Here is a 22,753-nt window from a genome sequence, read left to right as displayed (position 1 = left end):
GCGGAATCACAGAGGTTCAAAGAGCGTCTGCTGCATTCTCTACGAGTGGCTTTGAAAAATGAAAGTTACGAAGTCGCGCTGTGCTTGCTGGGTGGAGCTCTGCCGGATGATTTTTTTACATCCGAGCCGGATATCCTTCCCTGGACCCTTTCCGGGGATGTGGCAGAGGCTGAATACAATCTGGAGGAAGATAAAGATATGATCAGTGTGGTTAAACAGTTGGTATCCTGTGGGGCGCAGATAAACGCCCGCGACGACACGGGGCGTACGGCTCTGTACTACGCTTGCTGCCATGGTTATCTCGAGATCTTCCACTATCTGATGGATGTGGGTGCAGATTATTCAACCGTGCATCAGTGTGACCGGAGATGCGATTTAAATAATGACAGAGGTGAAGTATCCAGCACAGGGGCTGGGGCGGAACAAAGTTTGCTACAGGTTGTTCTTAGCCCCTACATAAGTATGGTCGACCCGATGTGGGATTATGATTCCAGGAGTGGGCGTCGTGCGTACATGAAGAGGCGCGTTCCTATTATAACGCGCCTTTTAGATACAGGACTGCCCGTTGACTGTCGCAATCGAGACTTGATTCCCTTTCTCTACGTATTGTGCTATGAAGGCGACGAACACAGCGTTGACAAGCTGCTCGATATCGGGATTGATGTCAATATAGCTGAGACATGCACAATCTACCAGAGAGACCGGGTCGGCTCAGCACTCCATGCAGCTATCGCCGGCGGCCATGCATCAATGGTTGAGCTACTGATACGTCATAACGTGAATGTACATTCCCAGTGTTATTTTGAGTCACATTGGGTTGGAAATGTTACAGGGAGTTTCACATCTTCGACGCTTCTCTGCAAATTGAAGGAGGGAAGATATTCATCGCACATTGAGTTTAGGCAAATCTGTGAGCTACTTCTCGTGGCTGGGGTGAATGACGATGATAGAAACGCCTTACTGGCTGCAAGTGTCATCCTGGGCCAGATGGATCTAGCCGAAAGATTATTGCAAGAAGGTTCTCGAGTTGATGAAGTGCCTATCTGTGAGGACATACAAGTGATCAACTTTCTATTAAAGAATGGAGTCAGGCTTGACTGGGTTAGAGCACAGGAATACGCCGTCGAAAATGGATGCGTGGAGTTGTTGGGATATCTAATAGAACAGGAGGGAATTCGGATGTCAACTCATCAGCTCATGAAGTTGCATATGTGGCCTTGGACAAGGGTCACTTGCCGATGTTACGATATTTGCTAATCCACTATGAAACCAAAGGTCGGTTCAAAAATTTGTTTTTGAATTAGACGCAATAGGCGGCTCGTCGATCGGAAGGCTCTGCTAAAACGCGCTATCATAGCGGACAACCCCGAGGCCGTGGAGATGATCCTCCAAGAGAGCCCCAGTACCCAAAGCCTTAAAATGTGTGATTATGCACTAGGCCATGGAAGAAAGTTTATAGAGAACAACTTCCTGGCCTGTCGAGTGATCCTCGGCTACGGGAAGGACTCTCCTCGGGCGAAAAAATGCATCCAATCTCTTCCGTCCTCAAGCTCTTATGCAGGTCTGAGAAAAATCAGAAGAAAGGCTGCTGAGGCACGGTATGCCGCGAGCAAGGAGCAGCAAACCGCGTCCCAATATACGTATCCTAGCCCGCGTGGAGTAGAGAACGAGAAGGATATGGAGCCGCTTGTATATACCGACTTGAGCGGATTTGATTCTATCCGGCTGTTGGAGCTAGAGCCTTCAGAGTCGCCCCAAGATCCGATACGCTGTCATATGGTACAGGATGATCTTTCTCAGAAACCAGACTATGATGCTATATCATACGCCTGGGGTAATACAACCCGGAAAATAACAATTTCCGTCAACGATTGCAGGTTAGGTGTGACGATGAACTTATGGAGTGCTCTATTCAGACTGCGGAGGAAAGAAGAACGTCGACGGTTGTGGGTGGATGCCATCTGCATCAACCAGGAGAATATACAAGAACGGAACCAGCAAGTACGAATCATGCGAGATATATACCAAAGTGCAAAACATGTCATCATTTGGCTTGGAGAGCATGCATATCAATAGCATCTTATCTTTCAAGATGATGAAGGCGATTATGACACAGAGGAGCAACGAGAAGCCTTCACGAAGGTCTGCTATAGACCATGGTTTTCTCGGACATGGGTCCTCCAAGAGCTCTGCCTGGCAAAAAAAGCTCTCATTGCATGTGGACCCGATGTGAAAGCTTGGGGGTTATTGAATCGGCTATTTATGCGATTTATAATACGCAAAGGATTAAAGTGTGCGTATCACCCGGTTTATGGTGTCGATGGTTGGCATCATCTTATAAATTTATGGTTCCTCGCGAGAGAAAAAAGCGTGGAAGATGTTTTTAGATACAGCAGAATCTGCCACGCCAGTGATCCAAAAGACAGGATCTACGGAGTGCTCGGCATATTCGAACGGCAGATGATCCCAATCGACTACAACACAGAAGCAACGGATATTTACCGACAGTTTACAGAATCAGCTATCCAGAAATACAGCACAATTGAGATTTTTCACTGGTTTGGGCCGCGCAAAGGCCCGGGTGGGCTTTGTTCCTGGGTTCCTGATTACGGCCTCTCGGGGGTAGCGGGGACACTCCCTTGGCCTTTGAGAGATGGTCGTAGAAAGTGTCGAAGGAAGCCTCAATTTCGATTCCGTGAAGAGGACCTCATAATCAAGGGAAGACATCTAGGACTGGTGAAGGAAATTAGTTGCGAACTGGTTCCAGATGGGCAACATATTCCAGGAAGTGAAGGATTCACCAGAGTGCTCTATGAATGGGAGTCACTCGCAGCAAAAGTCAAATACAATACCTGCTGGAAGACGACAGGGTGTGCTTTTGAGTAAACACTCATCGCGCGCAAGGATGTAACGGATAGGACTCTAGCCGCCTCAGTATTCGCTAGTTGGTACGATGTATACGGTACAGGGGTTGTGGGTCAAGCTGACCCTGACAATTTCAATGCTACACGTCTTGCTTCCATGTCGAATGTAATGGCCGATACCGAGGAAAAGGTTGATGATTATGCTGGATTGATGGAGCCAGTCTGCTATGGCCGGAGGTTCTTCATCACAAATAATTCGATGGGGCTGGCACCACCCCGTGCTCAGCCGGGAGATCAAATTGTCTACTTGTCAACGGGACGGTATCCATTTATATTGCGAGTATGTGGCGAGGAGAATTATGAGATGATTGGGGACTGTTTTCTGGAAGAGTTTGATCTCGAAAAACCGATTGATTGGGAACATGACCCAGATGTAAAGGAGTTTACTATCCGTTAGGACTACACATTGCGAGACACTACTATTATGAGACTTACATTGGAATTAATTGATACGAAATTCCTTTCTATATATTTTCTCTCCTATTTCTCCTATATACAACCACAGATTCTCAGCTCACTCATACGTAGGCATGACCTTGGATCAATCAATAGTCTGCCCGTCCGCCGATTCCTTATACGGACAGCGATTCCAATCACAATTATTCTACATCAGTTAGCATCACCACTCATCCCGAAAGATAGGGATACTCACCTCATGAACCTTCGTCCCCCACCAGGAAATCTTATCCGAAGCCCCCGTATATGTGATAGCAAAGTAAATCACCACCGCCGCCACAGCAACTGGGCAATCCAACGCAGAACTCAACACAAAATTATACCTCTTCCACCAGAAAAAGTACTTTTGATAATAACCAAATACTTCAACCCCACAATCGCTCAACTACTATAATTCGTGCCCGTCGCCGGCGGAAGCTGCGTAAGACCGCCCAGAAGCAGCGGTAGGCGGACATGCTTCCACATCGAATTGGGATATTTACGTCGAAGTAGTAAATGGGGAATGGGGGGACAGCACCAACGAGCAAGAAGTACAGCAGGTTTTGGTAGGTTGAGCCCTCGCCAAAGAAGTGTTGCTGACCGATAGCGCCCCAGATGGTGGCAGTGTTGTAATTTGTTTTGGAGGATTTGAAGTTGAACTTATCTGGAGCTTTGCTGGTGCAGATGTCGGGGATGTGGTGGAGGGCCCAGCTGATGAGGCCGACTTGGCTGAGGGCGGCGCAGATCATGCCGCAGATTTGCACTGAGAAGAGGGTGCGTGGGCGGATCTATAGGATTGGTATGAGAAGTATAGATGGGTGTGTGGTGGCATATGCGACAGTATATTCCTAGTTTTAGGTCCTCTCCAAAGTTCATGGCTTTGACTGTGCGACGTAGCTGTAGCCGGGGAAGTTGATGTTGGCGAGGATGCTGCCTAGGAAGAGGAAGCGGGCAGAAGACGTCGATGCTGATTCTGGTATTTGCTTAAGCACAGACAATTGAGGCCTAGAATGGTCAGCAAGGTGTCATAGTAGATTGTATACTCACAAGTATGGTAAGAACAGTAGCAACAACAACCGCCAGCAACGCCCCATACCATGTCAACTGCGTATCCCAGAACACAGAAAAAACATAGCCAGGAACAAAGCCAGCACTGCGGTGATCATATACCACCACTTGGACACGTCTTTGTATGGAATCTTGCCTAGTTTTTCGGTGTACCTGTCTTCTGTCCAGGCCGAGCGAGTGAAGGCATTCGAGATTAGCGAGGGGAGTCTGCAGAATAGACGATGGATGGCACGGTACATGATGTACATTAAGAGATGTTCCTTTCGATTGAATGGGCCTGGGTTCAAGCGCACTTCACAACCAGCAACACGCATAGTCCAGTCGGGGGGGACCTTCTCCAAGAATTTACCCACAGGGTATGCCAGGAACAAAACCAATGTCGCTTTGAGTGTTACAGTAGGGTATCGGAGCTCGAAGAGGGTATTGACGCTGCATCTGACCAGGCAGAAGATGATTCCGATAACCCGCATCCGGATGGTAGAACAGGAAGCGTCGGGTTCCTCATCTTCTTGGTGGACGTTGATGCCGGCTGCGGATAGAAGGTCTGTGATGTCGGAGTCGCTGTCATCTATGATGGTTTCATTAGAATATATCAAAAATGTATTTCCAAAGAGTTGGGCACCTGTCAATATCTCATCATGCTCGGTAACACCGTCTTTCAACTTGGTAGATTCCTCGACTACAGCAAATTCTTCCGCCGGCAAAGGGGAGTGGGATGCATTGGGTCTGCCGCTTCGATGATGGCCATGACAGTGTGGTCATCAGTAACTGAAAATTTGAATGGATTATAAGATTGATGAAACCTTAGATTATCAGATCGCGGCTTTGTAATATAAGATTGAGATTAAGATGAGATAGCAGAGGTTGTCATGCGATCAAATTTTTATGGGTCTCATTTCGGAAAACACGATGCTTAGCTGGGATGAAACCTGTTCACTCCACTTATTCTTATTATCTCCCTCGGGGAGTCATGCTACTATGCTACGCGGTATAACACTCGGATTCATACTTCATTCTACTTTAATGATAAGACTGTACATCCTATTTATACTAAAACGTGTCTATGCACTTCCCATTTATGAGTTTTCTTCTATGCAAAATTACCATGCATGTACTTCGTGTGAATACCAGTCCAAGGTAGATCGCTTGAGCGGCACAAGACCTGAAAGCTCTCCCGATGTTTCCTGAACTTCCCTTCTCTGCCAGTAACAGACAGAAGAAGGCTGATCTCTGATAACCGAGATATGAACAGCCGCACAACCCGGCGCGAAAAACCAGATGAACGCTGAACTAAGCAACCAACCAATTAAGCCAGCCCCCACAGCAGAGACCAGATAAACAACGATGAATGATGAACCCTGGGAAATAGGGCTGACGCGGCATTTAAATCTAGCCGTTGATCGGTTTTCCGTTGACACGTTAAGGGTAGCCGAGCCGTCAGAACTCCACTGCACATAGGCCATATGGGAGCTGGGAATTCCGGGTGGGCCAATCGGGATTCCCAAGTGGAGTTGGTTTTTGTTGCTAGAAACTTAGCCAAAGCTTAGATTTAGTAGGATTGGCCTATGGCTCCATACTGTCTATCGCTGTTTTATGGTGTCACATGAGATAGTATCATGTCTTGGCGTGCGTAGGCGATAGGGATTATGATGTTGCATGGTTGATGCCTAGTATCTCACTTGCTCTTAAGAGTCGATGTTGGACAATTGTTGGTATTCTCATCATGAGGATGGTAAGTGATCAATATATCTGCTACAGCGTTGTACATCTGACCTTTCAGTGGAGTCTCAATCACTCGCGTGGGACAGACTTCTACCTGTGCAGCTTTTCTCTTTCTCATGACAAGATAAAATCTCCGGTGAAGAAGTTTGCGGAGACTCGGCGTGATCAGATAACTGTTGGTCAAAGTACCACAGATACCATGAGGCATCATACTGTATGGTGTAAAGATAATGATTCCAGTTCTACACTCTTTGAGATGGTAAGCGATGCTATATGAATATGCATTACATTTGCTGAATGCCTATAGGAGGCCAAGAAAGACCTCGACTCAACTACGTCAGAAACGCATGATGCCCCGAAATAGACAAAGAGGGGTTTGCCTTGTACTATGCCGCTTGCAGTAATCGGACCGTCCATCTAACAGGGAACTCTTCTCTATTCTCTCCTCAACTGCTGCGACAACAACAATTCTTTTATGACAGGTTATCATTCTGTATATCCATCAATATAGAATAAATGAGAGATAACATAGTATATTGGTGCGGGGTACCCTGAACATGCAAATTGAACAATGTACCATAAGCCCAAAATGGAAAGCACACCCCGAACCCGACATCAACGGCTATTCCTTCTTCGGCCGAAAATTCAGCCCTACAAGAAATGCCTCATGTGCTATCAAGATAGCGCCAAATGCGCAAACTGCTAAAATATGGAAAAAAGCACCTTGGGGGTTTAATACCCCGGTGTTTCGTCTTCGTGTGTATTTCCCTAACGTGCAATGATTTGCACAGGCAGGTGCATTTTCCTGTTGTTGGACAGAGTGGGGATGCAGCCTTCCAATGATGCTTTTTTCCGAGGCGGCTGCATAAACGGCGTTCATTAAACTTTGGGTTTCCCGCTTATCAATCTGTTTATCAATCAGGCGACTGGGCGGCGGAGTTGTCGACTGCATTAGAGTTGGCATTAATTTTCATGCTAGCCAGTACGTTGTCGTGATCATCGAGGCCGTGATGTGTAATTCGCGCCTGCAACGCTGCAAGGATGCGACATTGCTCCCTTCTCACCGAGAACTATTAACAGCAGTCGGTGATGTAGTCCTGATTATCGCGGGGGAATGTCCGAATGAACGGCTATTGCTCAAAAACCACAGGCAAGGCATGATAAACGGATATAGTGTAAATGTTTAACCCTAAATTATCAGATGCAGATCACAGTGGGATCTTCCAAAAGCTTATCCTGGACAACAGCCGTACGCAATCCAATGATGGGCGTTCGTATACTTGGCCAAAAGGACACATGATTGACAGGGGATCGTCAGCCTGCATCTCACCCACCGAGAGAAAACCGGCCGTTTTGGTCTGCCGTCAAGATAAGATCCGTTGTCTGGCCGGCTTTTGTGAGTTGTTTTCAGATAAAGTATACTTTCACAATGGATCCATCAACTATCGCTCGACGGCTATGCAGGTACGCTGATTGATAACGTTGTAATCGGGTACAATTAATTAATACTGGTTTCACAGCAACTGTGGCACTAATGCCACGCCCATGTGGCGACGGTCATCAACAGGTGAAACTGTCTGCAACGCGTGCGGTATCTTCATGAAAGGCAGCAAGACTCGACGGTCACATAAAAAGCGTCCAAAGCCTCTTGCCAGTCCAGAAGAATGTCATCCTGCTGGTCAGCCTGCCTGTTATGGGCAATGTGAATATCAACCCCAGGCTCCACCTTTTCAAATCGCACAATACCCACCTTCACCTCCATATCCATCTCCACCAATATACCCGTATTCTCATGGAGTCAGCATCATTCCAATGAATGATGTTGTTCTGGGTGGGTGGTGCTACAATTGTGGCACAACCACGACCCCCCTCTGGAGACGGGATGATGACGATAATCCCATCTGCAATGCGTGCGGTATGTTCCATCCTAGATATTCGTCATTCTCTGCTAATTCACACAGGCCTGTTCCTTAAATCGCACAATTACCACCGACCACGCGTGATCTGGTCGACCATCATTAAGCGACGCAACCGCGCTGTGCCAATTGAGCTACAGAGGAAGCAACAAGCCCAGAAAGCCCTAGAAGCTTCACAGGTCTCACGAATTCCGGAAGCACAATACAATACGGACTACTATGGAACTAGCCTACCGGTTTCCCCTCCAGTCTCTCCGCCAGTTTCGCCACCAGGTCATCAAGGGTTCCCCTCTCATGGTTATGTGCCTATACAATATTTACCTCAAGATCATCAGCAATCCTGTCACGCACATACAATCCCCCTCAGCACTGGTAGGGATACATGGCCGGAGCCTGGAAGTATCGATAGGAATATTTCCAGCGTGAAGGACATTCATTGTCAACCGGTTAAACTACCCTCGATCAAATTCTTATTGAGTTGATGATATGTACACAAAATATAAATGAATATATTTGCAAAGATTCCTTACAAAGGAGGAGGATTCAAATCCAGTCCCTCCACAGTTAGCTTGAACGCATCGTTACGCGAATAGCTTCCTGCCACATCCAGATCGAGCCTTCCTCTGTCACAGTCCTCCAGGTCAATCCGTGAGATAACCAAACCGTCATTGTTGACTGATGAGTCTAGTGTATCATCTGTCGATACCTCCCAGATAGGCTCACCGATCACAGCGCCAAGAGGATCGACGATGCAAGAACCGCCGCGGGAGATGTAGTGAGAGCCTAAAATATGTTAACCTATACCGATGAAATCTATATGGCAGAATGAATGGAACAAACCTTTCTGTTCCTCTGTTGCATGATCCGTGATCCACTCGGGCAACTCGTTGTATCTGACAGACTGGTTGCAAGACAGCACAAATGTACGGCCCTCTGCAGCAACAGTTCTCATCAACGGCAGCCATGTATCACGGCCGTCAGCAGTGGGAGCGAGGTAAAGATTGACGTTTTGAGAATAAAGACTCTGTCTCAGCAGAGGCATATAGTTCTCCCAGCAAATAGCACCACCAATAGTCAGAGTGACACCGTCAATCTCAGCCGTCACGGCCTTCAGTGTCGACGGCGAGCCCTGCGCCCAAACCAATCGTTCCGAGCCAGTCTATATCGTCAGCAATACTCCCTGAAAATATCCAGATAGAACATACAGGCATCACCTTCCTCCTTTTCCCCAACACCCCCCTTTTCGGATCGACAAACACCAACCCACAATACAAACTCCCTCCCGCCCGCTCCACAACCCCAGTGGCAATAAACACCCCCGTCTCCCTCGCAACTCTCTCCAAAAACTCCCTCGTCCCATCACCCCGATACTCCTTCCCCTTGGCAACAGGAAGTCGTCGCTCAACCCAGTCCTCGCCCGCCCCAGCAGGCGTATCGCCCAGGTCAACGGCAGATTGGAAATAAGCGAGGAACTGGTCACGGCCGTGCGGGGCGCGTGCGCCCACTGAGGCCCCGAAGTCGCAGGTGCGTGGATAGCCGCCGAGATAGGCTTCGGGGAAGAGGAGGAAGCGGACGCCTTGGGTTGCAGCGTGCTGAGTGATGCGTTCGAGGGCGGAAAGGGTGGCTGGGAGCGAGGAGAGGGTGCGGGCTTGGGCGACGCCCACGGTGAGGGTTTTGGGCATTTTGGTGCTGGTTCTTATGGGGCTTGTATGAAATTGAGACAATAGTTCATTGGAGGTTGTTGCAATGATGCGGGGAAATACTGGGGTTATATATTTTGCTGTCGGAGCTTTTTCGCCGCTGTTCCTCCGACGGGGTCAAAGCCCGAAGAGTCCTTCGTGGACAGAATGCAATTCGGTAATATTTAACACTTTGCAGGATGGCGAGATGACATATATTGATGAATATGTCTTTCCCAATCAAATTGCATATTTTTCATACAAATACTTGAAGGCCTGAAGATATCACATTGAGGCTTCTCCGCGTCCGAGAGTAAACGGCCAAAGTGCTCCGAGGATGATGTGTCAGCCAAACCAAGAAGCATGGATTGAGTAAAATGCCGCAAAAAGTCATAATTATGATTTATTGTCACTGGTCTTTCTATATCGATTCTAGAGCACCAGTATAACTGCAAAATTTAGCGATTCTATACATGTGCCTATCTTCATTCTCTGCGAATAAATCACCTGACCATTCTGAATATAGTATAGACCTATCCCGATCAGGACTAGCTCCGTCAAATTTCGGATGCCAAAAAAGCAGGATGAAACTACACTCCTTGAGTCATTATTAAATAGCACGCTAAGTGACTATTCAATATCAAATCAATTGAATCCATGTGAACTATGACTAGATCTCAGCTATCATGCATAGCTCAAGAACGACAACGAGAACTAATAACGCACAAAGGCAGACAGTACTAGCCTGTCAGCGATGTCGCATTCGCAAGCAGAAAGTATGACTGAACCTGTCTGTACATGACAATATACATATCCTAATCTAGCATTAGTGTAATCGCAATCGACCCTGCGATAATTGTGCGCGATCGGACGCAGGTAGGAACAACTCTTGTGTCCATGGTAGTCGTATAAGCTAAGAAATTGCAGTTTGTATTTCTAATGAGGGCGTATCTAAAAGGGCTCGTGTAAATGCAGAGTATGTTAGTATCTTGATATTTATATTCGTTGATCTGACTATCAAGATATGCACATACACTTGAAAAGCGCGTACGCGAGTTAGAGGGGGAATTACAGCAGTCAAATTTGCGAAATGGTGGCTCAATACCGACAGCCCATCCAGAAAGCCCAGAACAAAGACCTCATTCTCCTACTAATCAACCACCGGCCACGACCCAGTCGTATTGCCGGGAGGGATTGAATCACCCCATCGCAGCTCTTAATCCATATATTGCGCAACAGCGGGGAGAATATCCCACATTTTCTGATCATACTGAGCATGATCTAATTCAGACATACCTCGAGCGTGTAAATCCACGATATCCATCCCTACATCAGGATACGTTCAAGGACTGGTATAGCTCGTGGAAAGATGGTAGAATACTACCAGATGAAGAGAAATGGAAATCATTCTTCGTGAATATGGTTAGTACTGTCTTCGTTTTAGCATAAATGAACAAGCTAAATCTCTAGGTCTTTTCTATTAGTCTCCTGATCACACCCCAGGTATCTCCAGATGAAATGAAGCTCTCCCAGGTATAACACCACATTCTTAGTCAAGCCTATATCTAACGATATAGACTCTATACTCCTGTGCTACATCATCGCTTGGGTCTGTCTTGGCCAATCCGGACCTTGTTCTACATGTTCAGGCCTATCTCATGTGTACTCTTCATGCCCTTCATTCTCCATCTTCGCAGACCGTTCTTACTATGATATCCGCCACCATGCGCAGCTGTGCTGTTGCTGAGCTGCATCTTGCTAGTGCTGAGCCTGATATTACTGATGCATCTACGGCCCTTGAAGTGCAATCACGACGCCGCATATTCTGGTCTGCTTATGCTATTGATCGGCTTGTCAGCTGGATCTATCACGTCCCGTGCAGTCTTGCAGATGATAATATCCATGTTGAGGTTAGCATTCCTGGAAGACTACATCGTAATAGTATACTGAACTGAATAGCTATTCGCAAACATCAATGACAACGAGCTCAAAACCTGGACAAGATCCCACTCCAACTCAGAAATAGAATCAACCCCACGACGAACCCAAGTCTCCTCTGCTCTCCATCTCATCCGAGGCCGCCGAATCCAATCACGAATACTGAGTCTGATGATGCGCCATGATTACGAAACGCAGTGGGCTCATTCTCATAACTGGCGTCTCCACATACTTGACGAACTTAATCAATGGAAGAACCAACTTCAACGACATAGTGATCCATCCTCGAAGGGATATACGAGTGAAGGGTGGGTTGGTATGGCGTATAACTACACCGTGCTGCTTTTATATAGACCGACGAAGAGTAATGTGCGTGGGTTAGTGGGAGAATCCTGTATACAGGCCTGTGTGGAAATTGCCTTGTGCTTTCGGCAGTATCAAAAGAATCGGCAGACAGCGCAGTTGTGGCCGGGGGTAAGCCTTCATCTGCTATTTGCATTGGATTGACTATGCTAACATATCTAATAGCTCCTTAGTCAATTCGGAATTGGTATCACTCTTCTATACTGCTTCTGGGCTACTCCACCATCATCCAGGTCTGTTGTTTACCACTCACGGAATGTATCAGCAACCATTCGAACATGTTCGGTCATTCTGGCTGTATTTTCCGAACACTGGAGGCAGGCCGAAGTATTACGGGATGTCTTTGATGCCTTGGCTGAGTCTATCCCATTCCAATACTCCGACATCGATGGAGATACTATACTTCCAGACTCAGTCACTACCTTTATCCAATCCAAAATGCCCGAAATAAGATCGCTTGTGGTGAATCGCGACATCTGCCGGATGATGAAAGAGATGGTTTCAGAGGAATATCCTTGGGAAGGTTGCCCTTCGGACGATCTGCTTGGATGGTCTGCAGACGATGTACACCATCCTCCTACATGTTACTTTTGCGTGCAGAGTCAGTCTGTGATTGAACGATCGGCTTTGAACTCTCCTGGTATTTGGCCAGTCCATGCTCTGGATAACGGCCTTTTAATGTTTCCAGGTTTATTTGGGTCTGCTGAATTTTGATGCCATACATAAAAAAAAAATATATTATACGCAATCAACCTGTGACCAACGCATACTTCCCCTTCCCTTCCGTGACATCAAACCTCCACTCCACCCCCTCAAACTCCGTCCTCACAGTCACAGTAACCGGAAACTCTTCATCCAACGGTAAGATCGACGCAGCAAGAGCCCTCGTATTCAACTTTGGCTCTTTCCACCCTGTGACGGAGGAAATGTCATAACGCAAAAACATCATCGCCGCCATGGCCAGAATCTCGCCCGTAGCAAAGTGTCGCCCAGGACACATATTCGGCGATGTGCCAAAGAATAGATTCCCTGTGGATCTGAGTTTCTGCTCGTCTTTGGCGAGGTATCTGCGGGGGTTGAAGTCTGGTTGGGGGCCGTTGCCGTGTTCGCAGTTGACGGATTGAGTGGGCATTTGGAGGACGGAGCCGGCTTTGAGGTGATATGTGTTGGCGAGGAGGATGTCAGACTTTACTTGACGCGTAGGCGTGGCGTTGGATCGTAACCGAAGGATTTCTTGGTATGTGGACAGAAGCAGGGCACAGTTGTCGCGGATAGCAGCGAGGTCAATGGTGTATACATTTCCTTCAATGCGAACTGCCTTGGTGAGAATCTCCTCCCGCAGCGATTCAAGCAGTTCCGGTCGAGAATAAACCTCAAACAACATCCGGAATGTCGCAGGGGTCGTATTGGACGTGATGGCGATGCCCGTTGCAGCTTCCAGACGGGCGATATCCTCTGTTTTGGCGCCGGCGTCGTGCTGTGTTTTCCATCGGCCGTGTGTCATCTCGGATGCGTCTTTCTGGCCATCTGCGTTGTAGTAGTTGACAAAGGCAGCGACGATCTTTTCTCTGGCTTTCCATGCTTTGCGGGTGGTGATTTGGGGGATGATATTCAGGATAAGACCACCCAGGTTTGATTCATAGTCCCTGTTCATCAGTATGCATACATGATATAAGATAGAGTAACATACCATAATGCTTCTTCAATCTCTTCTAATCGATACGGATTCAACGGCCCATACACGGAGTCCATACTGGCAATGGTAATAGCATGTTGACACCACCCATGCAAGTCAAACTGGGTACTCCCACGGTTCTTCAGATCATCAATAAACCCAATCAAGTTGCGAATCATAGTGCGATTCATCGGGTCCAATCCCGCACCCAGCAAAGACGGACTCATCGCATGCACAACATCCTGGTTCAACCCTCCTCCACCGGAATCCTTCTCCTGCAGCAACTTGAGTCCAGGACCAGTGACACCAGCCATAGCCTTTGCAGCAAACGTCATGAACGGATCCATAGAGATGATCTTGGAGTTGCGCTGCACGGCTGCGACTAGACTGGGTGTGTTGATCACGTATGACTTGCTGAAGAGGAGGTCCAGAGTAAAAGCTGGTTGGGGGTTGTTTGCGCTGTATTCGTTAATGGGATGCTCAATATAGGTAGACAATAACATACTATGTAGCTGCATAGTAAGGCATGCCATGCTGAATGACGCCGAGCAAATGTCCGATTATGGGGATTTTCGGCTTGATGAGTGGTGGTTCGCGGGGATCGACTTTGGGACGGTTGACGACGACATAAAGAATAAAGATGGCAGAAATGCCGAGGATGAGAGTGAATGGGTCTGTTATACTCATTCTCCTGTGATACTCAATATGGATGGTCGTTCCCAGGTCTCCTTTTTCGGAAAAGGTGCTTTGAGTGGGCCTCTATTTTTGGGCTGATTAGTTATCTTCGCTCTCATTGGTCAATATGGACTTACCCTTTGCGATGGAATGCTCCAAAATGAACAATTGAATATATTTATTTGCAGTCGAGATATCATAAACTAGATTGGATCTATGTCTATTACTCTCTTCATTATATATACAGTCCAGCTGATAGGCTCCCGCGTCAACCTCATCGTACGATATGTTCATTTTCCTTCGGCTTCCTTTGTAGCCGCCATCCGAAGGATTAGTGGCTCAGCTCCAAACAACAGGGAATCGTGGCTGCTCCACCTTTCGGTTCGGGTTTATCCATCCGTTCACATAGACTCTGTTATTATACTTACAACCAACCATAGTCTAGTGTTTTGGTAAATCACAGCTTTGCAGACCCATTCGTTTGACTTGCATCCGATGCCCAGCAGAAAAGAGGTTCTCTCCGCAGACACTCGATGATCCGCTCCTCCAGCACGATCCTCAATTCATACGGAGGTGCTTTATTGGACCCAGGTACTGCTTTAGCAGGCATCACCCAGCAAGCCCCATTTAATCGCGGATCAGGCATATCTAAATTGGCCATCTTGCCGAGCACATGTCCCCAGTCCCATGCATACACAGGAAAAGCACGCAAACTACTAACTAAAAAGTCAGGGAATTGCCCTTGGAACGAGCCCCAGTCGTCCAGGTTGTTGATATGCGAGACAAGGCTGCAGATCTGTTCCGCGGAGATTGACTGGACTTCTGATCTGAGTGACGATGCAACATTGTAGATGAGCGAGATGTCCGCCAGATCGTTCAAGGCATTGCGCTTCATGGCGTCGTGGGAAAAGGACAATCGGCCCGGCATCAAGGTGTTTCCGATATAACGGCCCAGATGGGGTTGAAGGATGGAGCGACCATCGACGATGTAGTTCATTTTGGCAGTTGCGTCTTTGGGTAGGGACGGTGACGCTTCTTGGATTGCGCGCATGACGGATATCGAAATGATCGCGGCGGCAATGTCACCGTTTGTTAAAGAAATATTTGACCCGGCAGGAGTCAACGAGTTACATATTTTCTTGAGCTGGCTGATTTTGTCTGCAGAGAGTGAGAACTTGCGACTGATCGGATGCACCGGGATTCTGGGCTCAGTTCCAAACCCTTCTTGATCGTGAAAGGGTGTTGAGCTGGTGATGGATGCAATCTGCTGTTTCTTTTGAAGTTGCGAGGCCATGGTGGTGAGAGCGGCATCTCCCCGACAGCACGCAGCCAGCGACTCCAGGATAGCAATAACCCCCAGGCCATCCATCACTCGATGGTCGAAAGCCATGCAAAGGACGACACCGTCTTGCATTATGTTTGCCTGGAACCGAGCGACAGGACTTGGATCGGGGGCGATCATCGGAATGGGAATGGGGACGTAATCGGTGTGCTCGGCGGAATCACGCTCGACAGCGGATGCTTTGGTTTGGTGGTGCACGATGCGGAGCATTGGTGACTCGGCCAGTGTCACTGCGTCTGTTGGTCTCATTTGCATCACATTCTGTTTGCCGTTTAAATGCGGTAGAGTCTCTATATCTCCGGTCAAGAAAGGGAGGGCATCGAATAAGCGCGAGAGACCGTTTTCAAGGACAGGAATGGCGTCTGAGGGACGGTTAACGTGGAATGTAAAGTAGGCGAAGAGATGAATGGGCGATAGGAGATGATCCAATGCGGACAGAGTGATGGGCTCGAAAGTCGGCGGTTTGGCTCCGATGAAGGATTTGGTTTCGATTCGTTGCTCCATTGTGTGGTGAGGATAAGTTGGAGGTGAGAGTGGCAGATGAAAACAAGAGAAGAGAACTCAGTTGAAACATGATAAGTGATAAATATTTTACACTGGGCAGTTCGCAGATCCCTCGTTTCCACCGCCATGGACGTGTCTGCCAACTAGCAGGCAATAGTTCGAGCTAACACACAGAGATTGCCCAATAGCTAAGAGACTCACATCTTCATGGCCCACAAAGTCCCCACTGTCATCATCTCAGCTGCCGAATGATCGGCCTACCATCGACTTATCGTCGATTGGAACGAATGAATCATCTTAGGTGGCGCTTCCACCTCAGCTGAAGGGCATAATGAGTCAAGAACTACTAATCTGCGAGGTCCTTCCCGATTCAGCTATGCAATTTGGAATATCTTCACTTTTAAACTCTTGATCAGTTGATTGCCGAACTATTGATCTGGTACCCACTTTTAGTGGTTCTCTGTTCGTCACTACATTTCACATTTAACTTATCACATCTGTGTAATGTATGCGGTATTAACTCGGCTTGAAAGATAAGAATAACACACATGCTATCTTCATTTATATACTAGTGTGATATCCACCAACCCTTAGATACATATGGAGGAACAACCCACTCAAAGCAAGGGCTCCTTGTTAGAATTTGAATATGCATGTCAGTCCCTTGTTTATAAGCCATTTAGTATATGATACTTACAGATAACAACAAAACAATGCCCTCCCAAGGAAGTAATAATATTCGGTGTTTGCTGATCTTGGAAGAGCTCCACTTGAAACCCAGCTGCAGCTGCCGTAACAATGCCCCATAGTATTTCCATCAACAATTATCTAGGCCAATTAGGATGCGATGATACACCGCATGATACATACCCATCGACTTCAATAGTCAGTACGTACTCGGTCCCCCCCGATGATTCTGTTAGTATGTAATTTATGCCCATACTAGCAGGGGTTTAAATACATATTTCTGCCGGACTTTACTTCCACCTTAGCCATTCACAAATTGTTATATATCTGACTAAGCTATTATCATCAATGGCTATTCCTATTAAGAGAGGCGGTATTGTGCTCATGATATACCGCCTGGCCCACTGTACTAACAAGTCACCGGGGAGGACCAGAGTATCAATCATCGCAGATCTTTCCGATGGATCTGCCCATCTGACGACTGGAAAATTTTTTCATTGGTGCTTCTGAATCTTCCCATACCTGAGGACACGGTGACGTGTCTGTTAACCCTATCGACCCCCGCTAAGCTCTTGTTGACGAGCAATTCCCATGGGAAGATGTCATGAAGGCTTTGTTCTGGCAAGTATCTCAACAAAATGGCTTGTGTGCTATTCTAAGCGGCCTATACAAAATAAGCGAGTATAGTCAAGAATACGACTAGCATTAGGCCTCTTGTCATCGGCGGCTCAACCTCTAAAATATACTATATGTGCATTATGAAGTCTATAACAACTCCATCCAGAATATGAATACTTTCGTTTCACTGTAAAGTCTGTTTATCCACTAGTTATACTCACTTTCGAACAAGAATTAGACTAAATAGGGTTTATATACAGAGTAGGAAGTATAAAGTTTGATATTGTAAAACACACACCTTGTATAGAATGGGAGAAGCAAGAAACAGCCAGAAATTTCTAGTAGAATGAATAAAGATAGTATAAATGAAGGTCACCCGAGTAGGCGTAATATATTTTCGTTATTGTCCCTTCAAATCCACTGAGCTGCACTTAAGCCTACTCATCAAGTGGTTACGTGGCTAGCCACTCGCAAGTTATATAAAATATAATCACGGAGACTGAACGAACAAAAACATACTATATAGCATTAATAAGGTGGATCTGTACTATGAAATTGTATGCCTTGAATGAAACGGTTTGAGTTGTTTAAATACTATTTATGAATAGATAAGTTAAGATTCTTTTTCCATGTGCACGTGCATGTATAATAGGCATCCTTAGAATTCCAGAAAAAGGAAGGTGGTTAAGGTACCAATAACTGCTGTTATGCAGTGTGACCATTCCAAGGGAAACTTTATCCTGGAATCTGTGCCAGGGATTGATCCAAGATCAATTCCATACACAGATAGGTATGGTGTCTAATGGAATTAAACGATCTCTTTCTCTTTGCCCTGGGAACTGATGCATGTTAATAGCAGAATATTTGTTAGCCGGGGGTAATTATGAAATGACGGTGAAGCCTTATCCGCGACAAATCATGATAATTATCGATATTGGGCAGAAGTGAACTGGTTCATCGGCAAGGCTGTGTTGCGTCCGGGTTCGCTGATCACGAACCAACCCCACCACGGAAATGAAGCTAAAACCTGAAACCACAGATTCGTTGGATGTGGATGCTCTGATCGCGTGGGCTTGGTTCATTCCGAGGGTCCGAAGTCATCAATGAATATAACAGGCCGATCGAGGAAAGAGTGACAACTCATTGATGTATGCTGTCGGTGTTGGTGTATTAGTATGCTGCATGCTTTGCATCGGTGGATGGTAAATGTCAGCGATTAGGTCTGGCCTGCAAGGCGCTACTCACGGGCTCCTATGACAGCCTGATTGTACCACACAGCCGGTTGAAAATCATTGCAAAGTGGCAACCATCGCAGCTATGAAAGACGTGGAGGAAAACAGTGTTATAACTCAGTGTATGAAGCACGGGGTCATGCGTATGCTGGCATGGAGGATATTGTTGATCTCGCAGGGGTTCGCATCGTTCTTTGCTATGCGGCAAATTGGACCAAGGTAAAGTCCATAATCGATGGCAAGTTCAATGTGAAAAAAATGAAGACATGGATGAGGGCCTTTTTATCAGTGGAGGTCACAAAAAATACACAGCATATCATTTCCGAGTATCGATGCGGGAAGACGACATGCGGAAACACCATCTAGATGCGCCCGATGGACTGATCGAAACCCAAGTCAAGTCTTTTACGCAGCACATATCCGCGCAGGAAGAACTGATGCATTGTACAAGCCAAGACCTGAAGTTACAGATGTGCAGCGTATGGCTCTCGAAGACCTGAAAGACGTGGCGAACTTTTTCGATTCTGCGATGAACCGGCTACGAAGGGTTGAGATGGCAAAAGAAACCAGCCTCGACAATTCCTTCGAGACACCATCTGAACTGGGAATATTCGTTTCCAGTTAGATTGCGGCAGAGACCGATCGCAAGAACGAAGGGCTGAAATCGATCAAAGCCTTGAAGAAGTTTTTAGAGACGATGAATATGAGCAGCCGACGCTCATTGCAGGTAGTCTTGGAAAGGATCGGACTTTCATGAAAGGCCAGGGTCGCAATACTCGACGATTGCAGGGGTGTATTCCCCGATCAAGCTCAACGACTTCATCTTCATCGTCGATCAAGTTATTTTTGAGAATAAAATAGGCAGACGAGTGAGGCGTGTCACCCACCGCACCCCGATTGACAAACTCACGATAATATAATCATGAGCACCATCATATGGTTGGACTGCCTCTTTTCTTCCATAAGTGTCGTTGAATCTCAAATTTCTATCCTCGGAAGACAGAGTGACACTACTAAATGTGTTGGCCTGGTTTGCCATGGTCCTGCAGGTGCACTTTTTGCAACGACGCCGTTGGAACGGGCGGATATCGCGACACTGAACGAGCCATGGGCGTGGCTTGAGAAGCATGGTAGACACCCAGTACAATTCGCATTTGAAATATCGATTTGGGTATGTTGAGGGATCTTCCCAGAGAAGTGCCTGTTATGAGTCAAGCTATGCAGCGCGGCTATGGGCAGATCACAATCCCCAAAACCAAATGTCTGTTGAGATAGACGGGGCTGGCGGAGGATTAAATTTGATTTTTAAAATTTTTTTCTTTTTTTTGAATGCAGAGGTTGAAAAAGGGAAAATAGATGGAAGGCCTTGGGGATGGATGGGAATACGAGCAATATCAATGAGATTGATATAGGTCTAGACCCACCTGATCCAGGAAGCCAATAAAAACTCGGGGATCAGCAAAGGATATGTGACAGGTCCAATCGTGATTTTAGAAATGCAATTTTTGCTTCATTTTGAAAGAGACGGTGTCCAAGGCATACTATCATAAAGCCAGAAATTACCTGTAATCTCACGGACCGTATCCTAGACCGATTGTCTCACAGAAATCTGAGAAGTGATGGAAAGGCAGCAAGAAACTTGAAAAGTACCAAATTCGGACTTTTTCTGACATCCAAATGCAAAGCCCGTGGCAACCAGAGCCAGCCTGCTTCCTGGTTAGGTGTAAGAGCATGTGCCTTTCCTGCACATTGCCATCTCTGAGATCTACGTTACAGCTCTAACATAATCCTGGTGACAGCAATCTCAATAGCCTTGGGCGGTCGCACCAACTGGATTTCTGTTAGAAGCTGCCTCATGCCCTCGACCTATTCGCCGGAAAGCGACACCATATACAGAGCCAGAACATAGGGGCCATTTCTGCTTTCCCCCTTTAGTCAACAAGACCTCAAGACAAATCTAGAGCGATTGGAAAGGCCACGGACACAAGCAACTCCGATTGGACTTCACTCGTCGAGCAATGGATCGTAAGTAGGACAAAGTGAGTACGGCACAGAGAAGGCTGACTTTCCCGATCAGGCCAAACAAAGTGGTATAGTGATGAGCCATCCCTGTATTCTTTAAATATGCTGCTTTACAGAGTGACAGATTCTCGGGCGTCGAAAAGAAAGACGGGTTTTTGAATTCTGGGTATACTGCGGACGGACGCAATTGGAAAGTATTTCAGAGGGCTGTGTCAAAAGGCGGAGATGTTCCAACGCAAAGAAATCAAAGTTATAGCCAGGTATTCCGAAGCTGGATCGAACAGGCTGCTGCCTACAAACCGAAAATTCCAATGTGGCATCAACCAATGAGAGCAAATATATGTTTGCTTGTTCTCAAACATCACCCGTGTCGGCAAGGGCCAATAGCAGCACTACACAGCCTTGCGGTCAACCATTCCATCCTTGTAATTTGAACAAGTAGACAAGGCTGAGACACTACACAGCACCCAAGTCCCTGAAATGTTATCATCCAATGAAATCAAAGCATGAAACGAAAATTTTCCAATCCCCTTTTCAATGTTCTGTTTTGTATAAATAGCTTCAAGCCTGACTAGGACCCGGCACAATACACTTCTCGTCTTCCTACCCTTCGGTCTTCTATATCCCTCCAATCCATACAGCCACAGATGCCTCGAAAAAGGGAACACGATGAAGAGTGGGAATATTACCGGGAGGAGCTTCGGACATTGTTTCTCCGCGAGCGAAAAACCGTCGATGATATCAAGAAGTGCATGGAAGATAAATACCAGTTTTGCAAAAGGTGATAGTGGCGCATATTGCTTTTTATAGGTCTCGTTTACTGTCTTGTTTTCTGACATCGGATACAGCAACAACCAATTTACCTATCAGTTCAAAAAATGGAACTGGAAGAAGAACGCGACAGAGGACCAGTGGACGTTCACCACCCACCGCGTGAAGAAGCGGAAAGTTGAAGAAGGAAAGGATAGCAATGTGTATATAAACGAAGGTTTTATCACAGAAGACAAACTTAAGAAAGAGACATCACGTCATGTCCCAGCCAGCTTTGAATACCTTCCCGGACCAGGTAAGTCATGCTCTATATGCCCTTGGGATGGTTATATAACTAGACATATACCAGGGCCTGAAACCCCAGACGGAGTATTCATCTGCACGCCTCCGGCGATGATAGAGCACGAGACTGCTGCAAACGTGCCAAGTGCGACTACAGAGGAAGGTAATCGGGATGTCCAAGAGCACGGTAAGTAAATAATAGGTTGATCTTGTCTTACCAGGCGCTGATGATTTCAAGAAGTCTCTCTTATACGATGTCCAACTCTTGGCCAGCGCCAGCCTTCAAATTTCGATATGGATTTTAATTTACCTAATAATGAACCAGCGTTGTTCGATACGAATATAATCGACATCTCTGGTGATCATCAAACCTCAGAAGATATTCTACTGCTTGCTTCACCACCTGAGTTGAACACACCTTTCGCCACATGCAGCTTTCCTGAACTAGCATTGATCAGCTCCCAGTCAGTCAAGGAAGCCAGTTCGCTTATAATAGACTGTGTCAAAAGCGCCCGAAGCAATCTTACAGGAGCTTCGCATGACATTGTCTCCATTTTGGAACCGATCACGGTCGAAGGAAGTCCTTTAGGATCATCGTTCGGGCCCAATGGGATGTTCCAGTCTTCCCCTTCCGAAGTAATTAGGCGATTTTTCGATTTCTGCGTTTTCATGGCGTCGAATAACATGATGGAACCTTATATGACTGCGAAACTCGTCCGTTGGATTTCGAACAACGGGCTTCGCGACTACTTGAAAAACATGGTCCAGATGAAAACAATTACCGCAGAGATTTTTGCCACGAACTTGCTGCTGGGTGCCGTGATGGTAGAGGATGTTGAGACAATTGGTATCTTGCTTGATGCTGAAGTGGAGGTCGATACACCGGGAGGCATTTGTCCC

The 22,753-nt window shown here is 46.7% G+C and overlaps 10 protein-coding genes across 10 annotated transcripts; 6 read left to right on the top strand and 4 right to left on the bottom strand.

The window, feature by feature from the left end:
* Window positions 1-422: 422 nt before the first annotated feature.
* Window positions 423-1,533, top strand: ASPWEDRAFT_437775 (ankyrin repeat domain-containing protein). Its single transcript, XM_040836102.1, has one exon. It carries the CDS (start codon window positions 463-465, stop codon window positions 1,255-1,257), a length of 795 nt encoding a protein of 264 aa, XP_040690717.1. The 5' UTR covers window positions 423-462; the 3' UTR covers window positions 1,258-1,533.
* Window positions 1,534-2,155: 622 nt separating this feature from the next.
* Window positions 2,156-3,030, top strand: ASPWEDRAFT_437777 (uncharacterized protein). The gene has a single exon (XM_040836103.1). It carries the CDS (start codon window positions 2,263-2,265, stop codon window positions 2,884-2,886), a length of 624 nt encoding a protein of 207 aa, XP_040690716.1. The 5' UTR covers window positions 2,156-2,262; the 3' UTR covers window positions 2,887-3,030.
* Window positions 3,031-3,101: 71 nt separating this feature from the next.
* On the top strand, window positions 3,102-3,331 carry ASPWEDRAFT_38676 (uncharacterized protein). Its single transcript, XM_040834935.1, has one exon. The coding sequence runs from the start codon at window positions 3,124-3,126 to the stop codon at window positions 3,319-3,321; it is 198 nt and encodes a 65-aa protein (XP_040690715.1). The 5' UTR covers window positions 3,102-3,123; the 3' UTR covers window positions 3,322-3,331.
* Window positions 3,332-3,745: 414 nt separating this feature from the next.
* On the bottom strand, window positions 3,746-5,890 carry ASPWEDRAFT_26464 (uncharacterized protein; the record flags this gene model as incomplete). Its single annotated transcript, XM_040832859.1, has 4 exons — window positions 3,746-4,147; window positions 4,407-4,512; window positions 4,581-5,159; window positions 5,532-5,890. The coding sequence occupies 4 exons, from the start codon at window positions 5,888-5,890 to the stop codon at window positions 3,746-3,748; spliced, it is 1,446 nt and encodes a 481-aa protein (XP_040690714.1).
* A 1,688-nt stretch (window positions 5,891-7,578) lies between these two features.
* On the top strand, window positions 7,579-8,853 carry ASPWEDRAFT_738147 (GATA-type transcription factor; the record flags this gene model as incomplete). The annotated part of the gene is made up of 3 exons (XM_040839385.1): window positions 7,579-7,613; window positions 7,670-8,064; window positions 8,111-8,853. The coding sequence occupies 3 exons, from the start codon at window positions 7,579-7,581 to the stop codon at window positions 8,545-8,547; spliced, it is 867 nt and encodes a 288-aa protein (XP_040690713.1). The 3' UTR covers window positions 8,548-8,853.
* On the bottom strand, window positions 8,449-10,013 carry ASPWEDRAFT_38674 (carbon-nitrogen hydrolase family protein). The gene is made up of 3 exons (XM_040834934.1): window positions 9,271-10,013; window positions 8,906-9,224; window positions 8,449-8,848 (listed from the first exon to the last, which is right to left on the bottom strand). The coding sequence occupies exons 1-3, from the start codon at window positions 9,745-9,747 to the stop codon at window positions 8,592-8,594; spliced, it is 1,053 nt and encodes a 350-aa protein (XP_040690712.1). The 5' UTR covers window positions 9,748-10,013; the 3' UTR covers window positions 8,449-8,591.
* Window positions 10,014-10,371: 358 nt separating this feature from the next.
* Window positions 10,372-12,759, top strand: ASPWEDRAFT_181958 (Zn(II)2Cys6 transcription factor; the record flags this gene model as incomplete). The annotated part of the gene is made up of 8 exons (XM_040831896.1): window positions 10,372-10,520; window positions 10,575-10,620; window positions 10,672-10,720; window positions 10,767-11,166; window positions 11,215-11,277; window positions 11,322-11,654; window positions 11,704-12,156; window positions 12,211-12,759. The coding sequence occupies exons 1-8, from the start codon at window positions 10,431-10,433 to the stop codon at window positions 12,757-12,759; spliced, it is 1,983 nt and encodes a 660-aa protein (XP_040690711.1). The 5' UTR covers window positions 10,372-10,430.
* Window positions 12,760-12,776: 17 nt separating this feature from the next.
* Window positions 12,777-14,611, bottom strand: ASPWEDRAFT_437692 (cytochrome P450). Its single transcript, XM_040836101.1, has 4 exons — window positions 14,533-14,611; window positions 14,226-14,479; window positions 13,736-14,179; window positions 12,777-13,691 (listed from the first exon to the last, which is right to left on the bottom strand). Exons 1-4 carry the CDS (start codon window positions 14,593-14,595, stop codon window positions 12,794-12,796), a joined length of 1,659 nt encoding a protein of 552 aa, XP_040690710.1. The 5' UTR covers window positions 14,596-14,611; the 3' UTR covers window positions 12,777-12,793.
* Window positions 14,612-14,783: 172 nt separating this feature from the next.
* On the bottom strand, window positions 14,784-16,363 carry ASPWEDRAFT_38670 (uncharacterized protein). Its single transcript, XM_040834933.1, has one exon. The coding sequence runs from the start codon at window positions 16,239-16,241 to the stop codon at window positions 14,853-14,855; it is 1,389 nt and encodes a 462-aa protein (XP_040690709.1). The 5' UTR covers window positions 16,242-16,363; the 3' UTR covers window positions 14,784-14,852.
* Window positions 16,364-18,863: 2,500 nt separating this feature from the next.
* Window positions 18,864-19,403, top strand: ASPWEDRAFT_26458 (uncharacterized protein; the record flags this gene model as incomplete). The annotated part of the gene is made up of 2 exons (XM_040832858.1): window positions 18,864-18,997; window positions 19,145-19,403. The coding sequence occupies 2 exons, from the start codon at window positions 18,864-18,866 to the stop codon at window positions 19,401-19,403; spliced, it is 393 nt and encodes a 130-aa protein (XP_040690708.1).
* Window positions 19,404-22,753: the final 3,350 nt, after the last annotated feature.

Source organism: Aspergillus wentii (assembly GCF_001890725.1).
Source record: "Aspergillus wentii DTO 134E9 unplaced genomic scaffold ASPWEscaffold_3, whole genome shotgun sequence".
NCBI classification, from domain to species: Eukaryota; Fungi; Ascomycota; class Eurotiomycetes; order Eurotiales; family Aspergillaceae; genus Aspergillus; species Aspergillus wentii.
Note: the sequence above shows the minus strand (reverse complement) of the source record. Positions and strands in the feature narration are given on the sequence as shown.

Bases quoted from the DNA above. Each gene is read 5' to 3' on its own strand.
- ASPWEDRAFT_437775 (XM_040836102.1), top strand. From the start codon at position 463: ATGGTCGACCCGATGTGGGATTATGATTCCAGGAGTGGGCGTCGTGCG.
- ASPWEDRAFT_437777 (XM_040836103.1), top strand. From the start codon at position 2,263: ATGCGATTTATAATACGCAAAGGATTAAAGTGTGCGTATCACCCGGTT.
- ASPWEDRAFT_38676 (XM_040834935.1), top strand. From the start codon at position 3,124: ATGGGGCTGGCACCACCCCGTGCTCAGCCGGGAGATCAAATTGTCTAC.
- ASPWEDRAFT_38674 (XM_040834934.1), bottom strand. From the start codon at position 9,747: ATGCCCAAAACCCTCACCGTGGGCGTCGCCCAAGCCCGCACCCTCTCC. The intron at 9,225-9,270 runs GTATGTTCTATC...CTGACGATATAG, and splicing joins AAAGGAGGAAGGTGATGCCT to ACTGGCTCGGAACGATTGGT. The intron at 8,849-8,905 runs GTTTGTTCCATT...AACATATTTTAG, and splicing joins TGCAACAGAGGAACAGAAAG to GCTCTCACTACATCTCCCGC.
- ASPWEDRAFT_437692 (XM_040836101.1), bottom strand. From the start codon at position 14,595: ATGATATCTCGACTGCAAATAAATATATTCAATTGTTCATTTTGGAGC. The intron at 14,180-14,225 runs GTATGTTATTGT...TAACGAATACAG, and splicing joins CCTTACTATGCAGCTACATA to CGCAAACAACCCCCAACCAG. The intron at 13,692-13,735 runs GTATGTTACTCT...ACTGATGAACAG, and splicing joins GAGATTGAAGAAGCATTATG to GGACTATGAATCAAACCTGG.
- ASPWEDRAFT_38670 (XM_040834933.1), bottom strand. From the start codon at position 16,241: ATGGAGCAACGAATCGAAACCAAATCCTTCATCGGAGCCAAACCGCCG.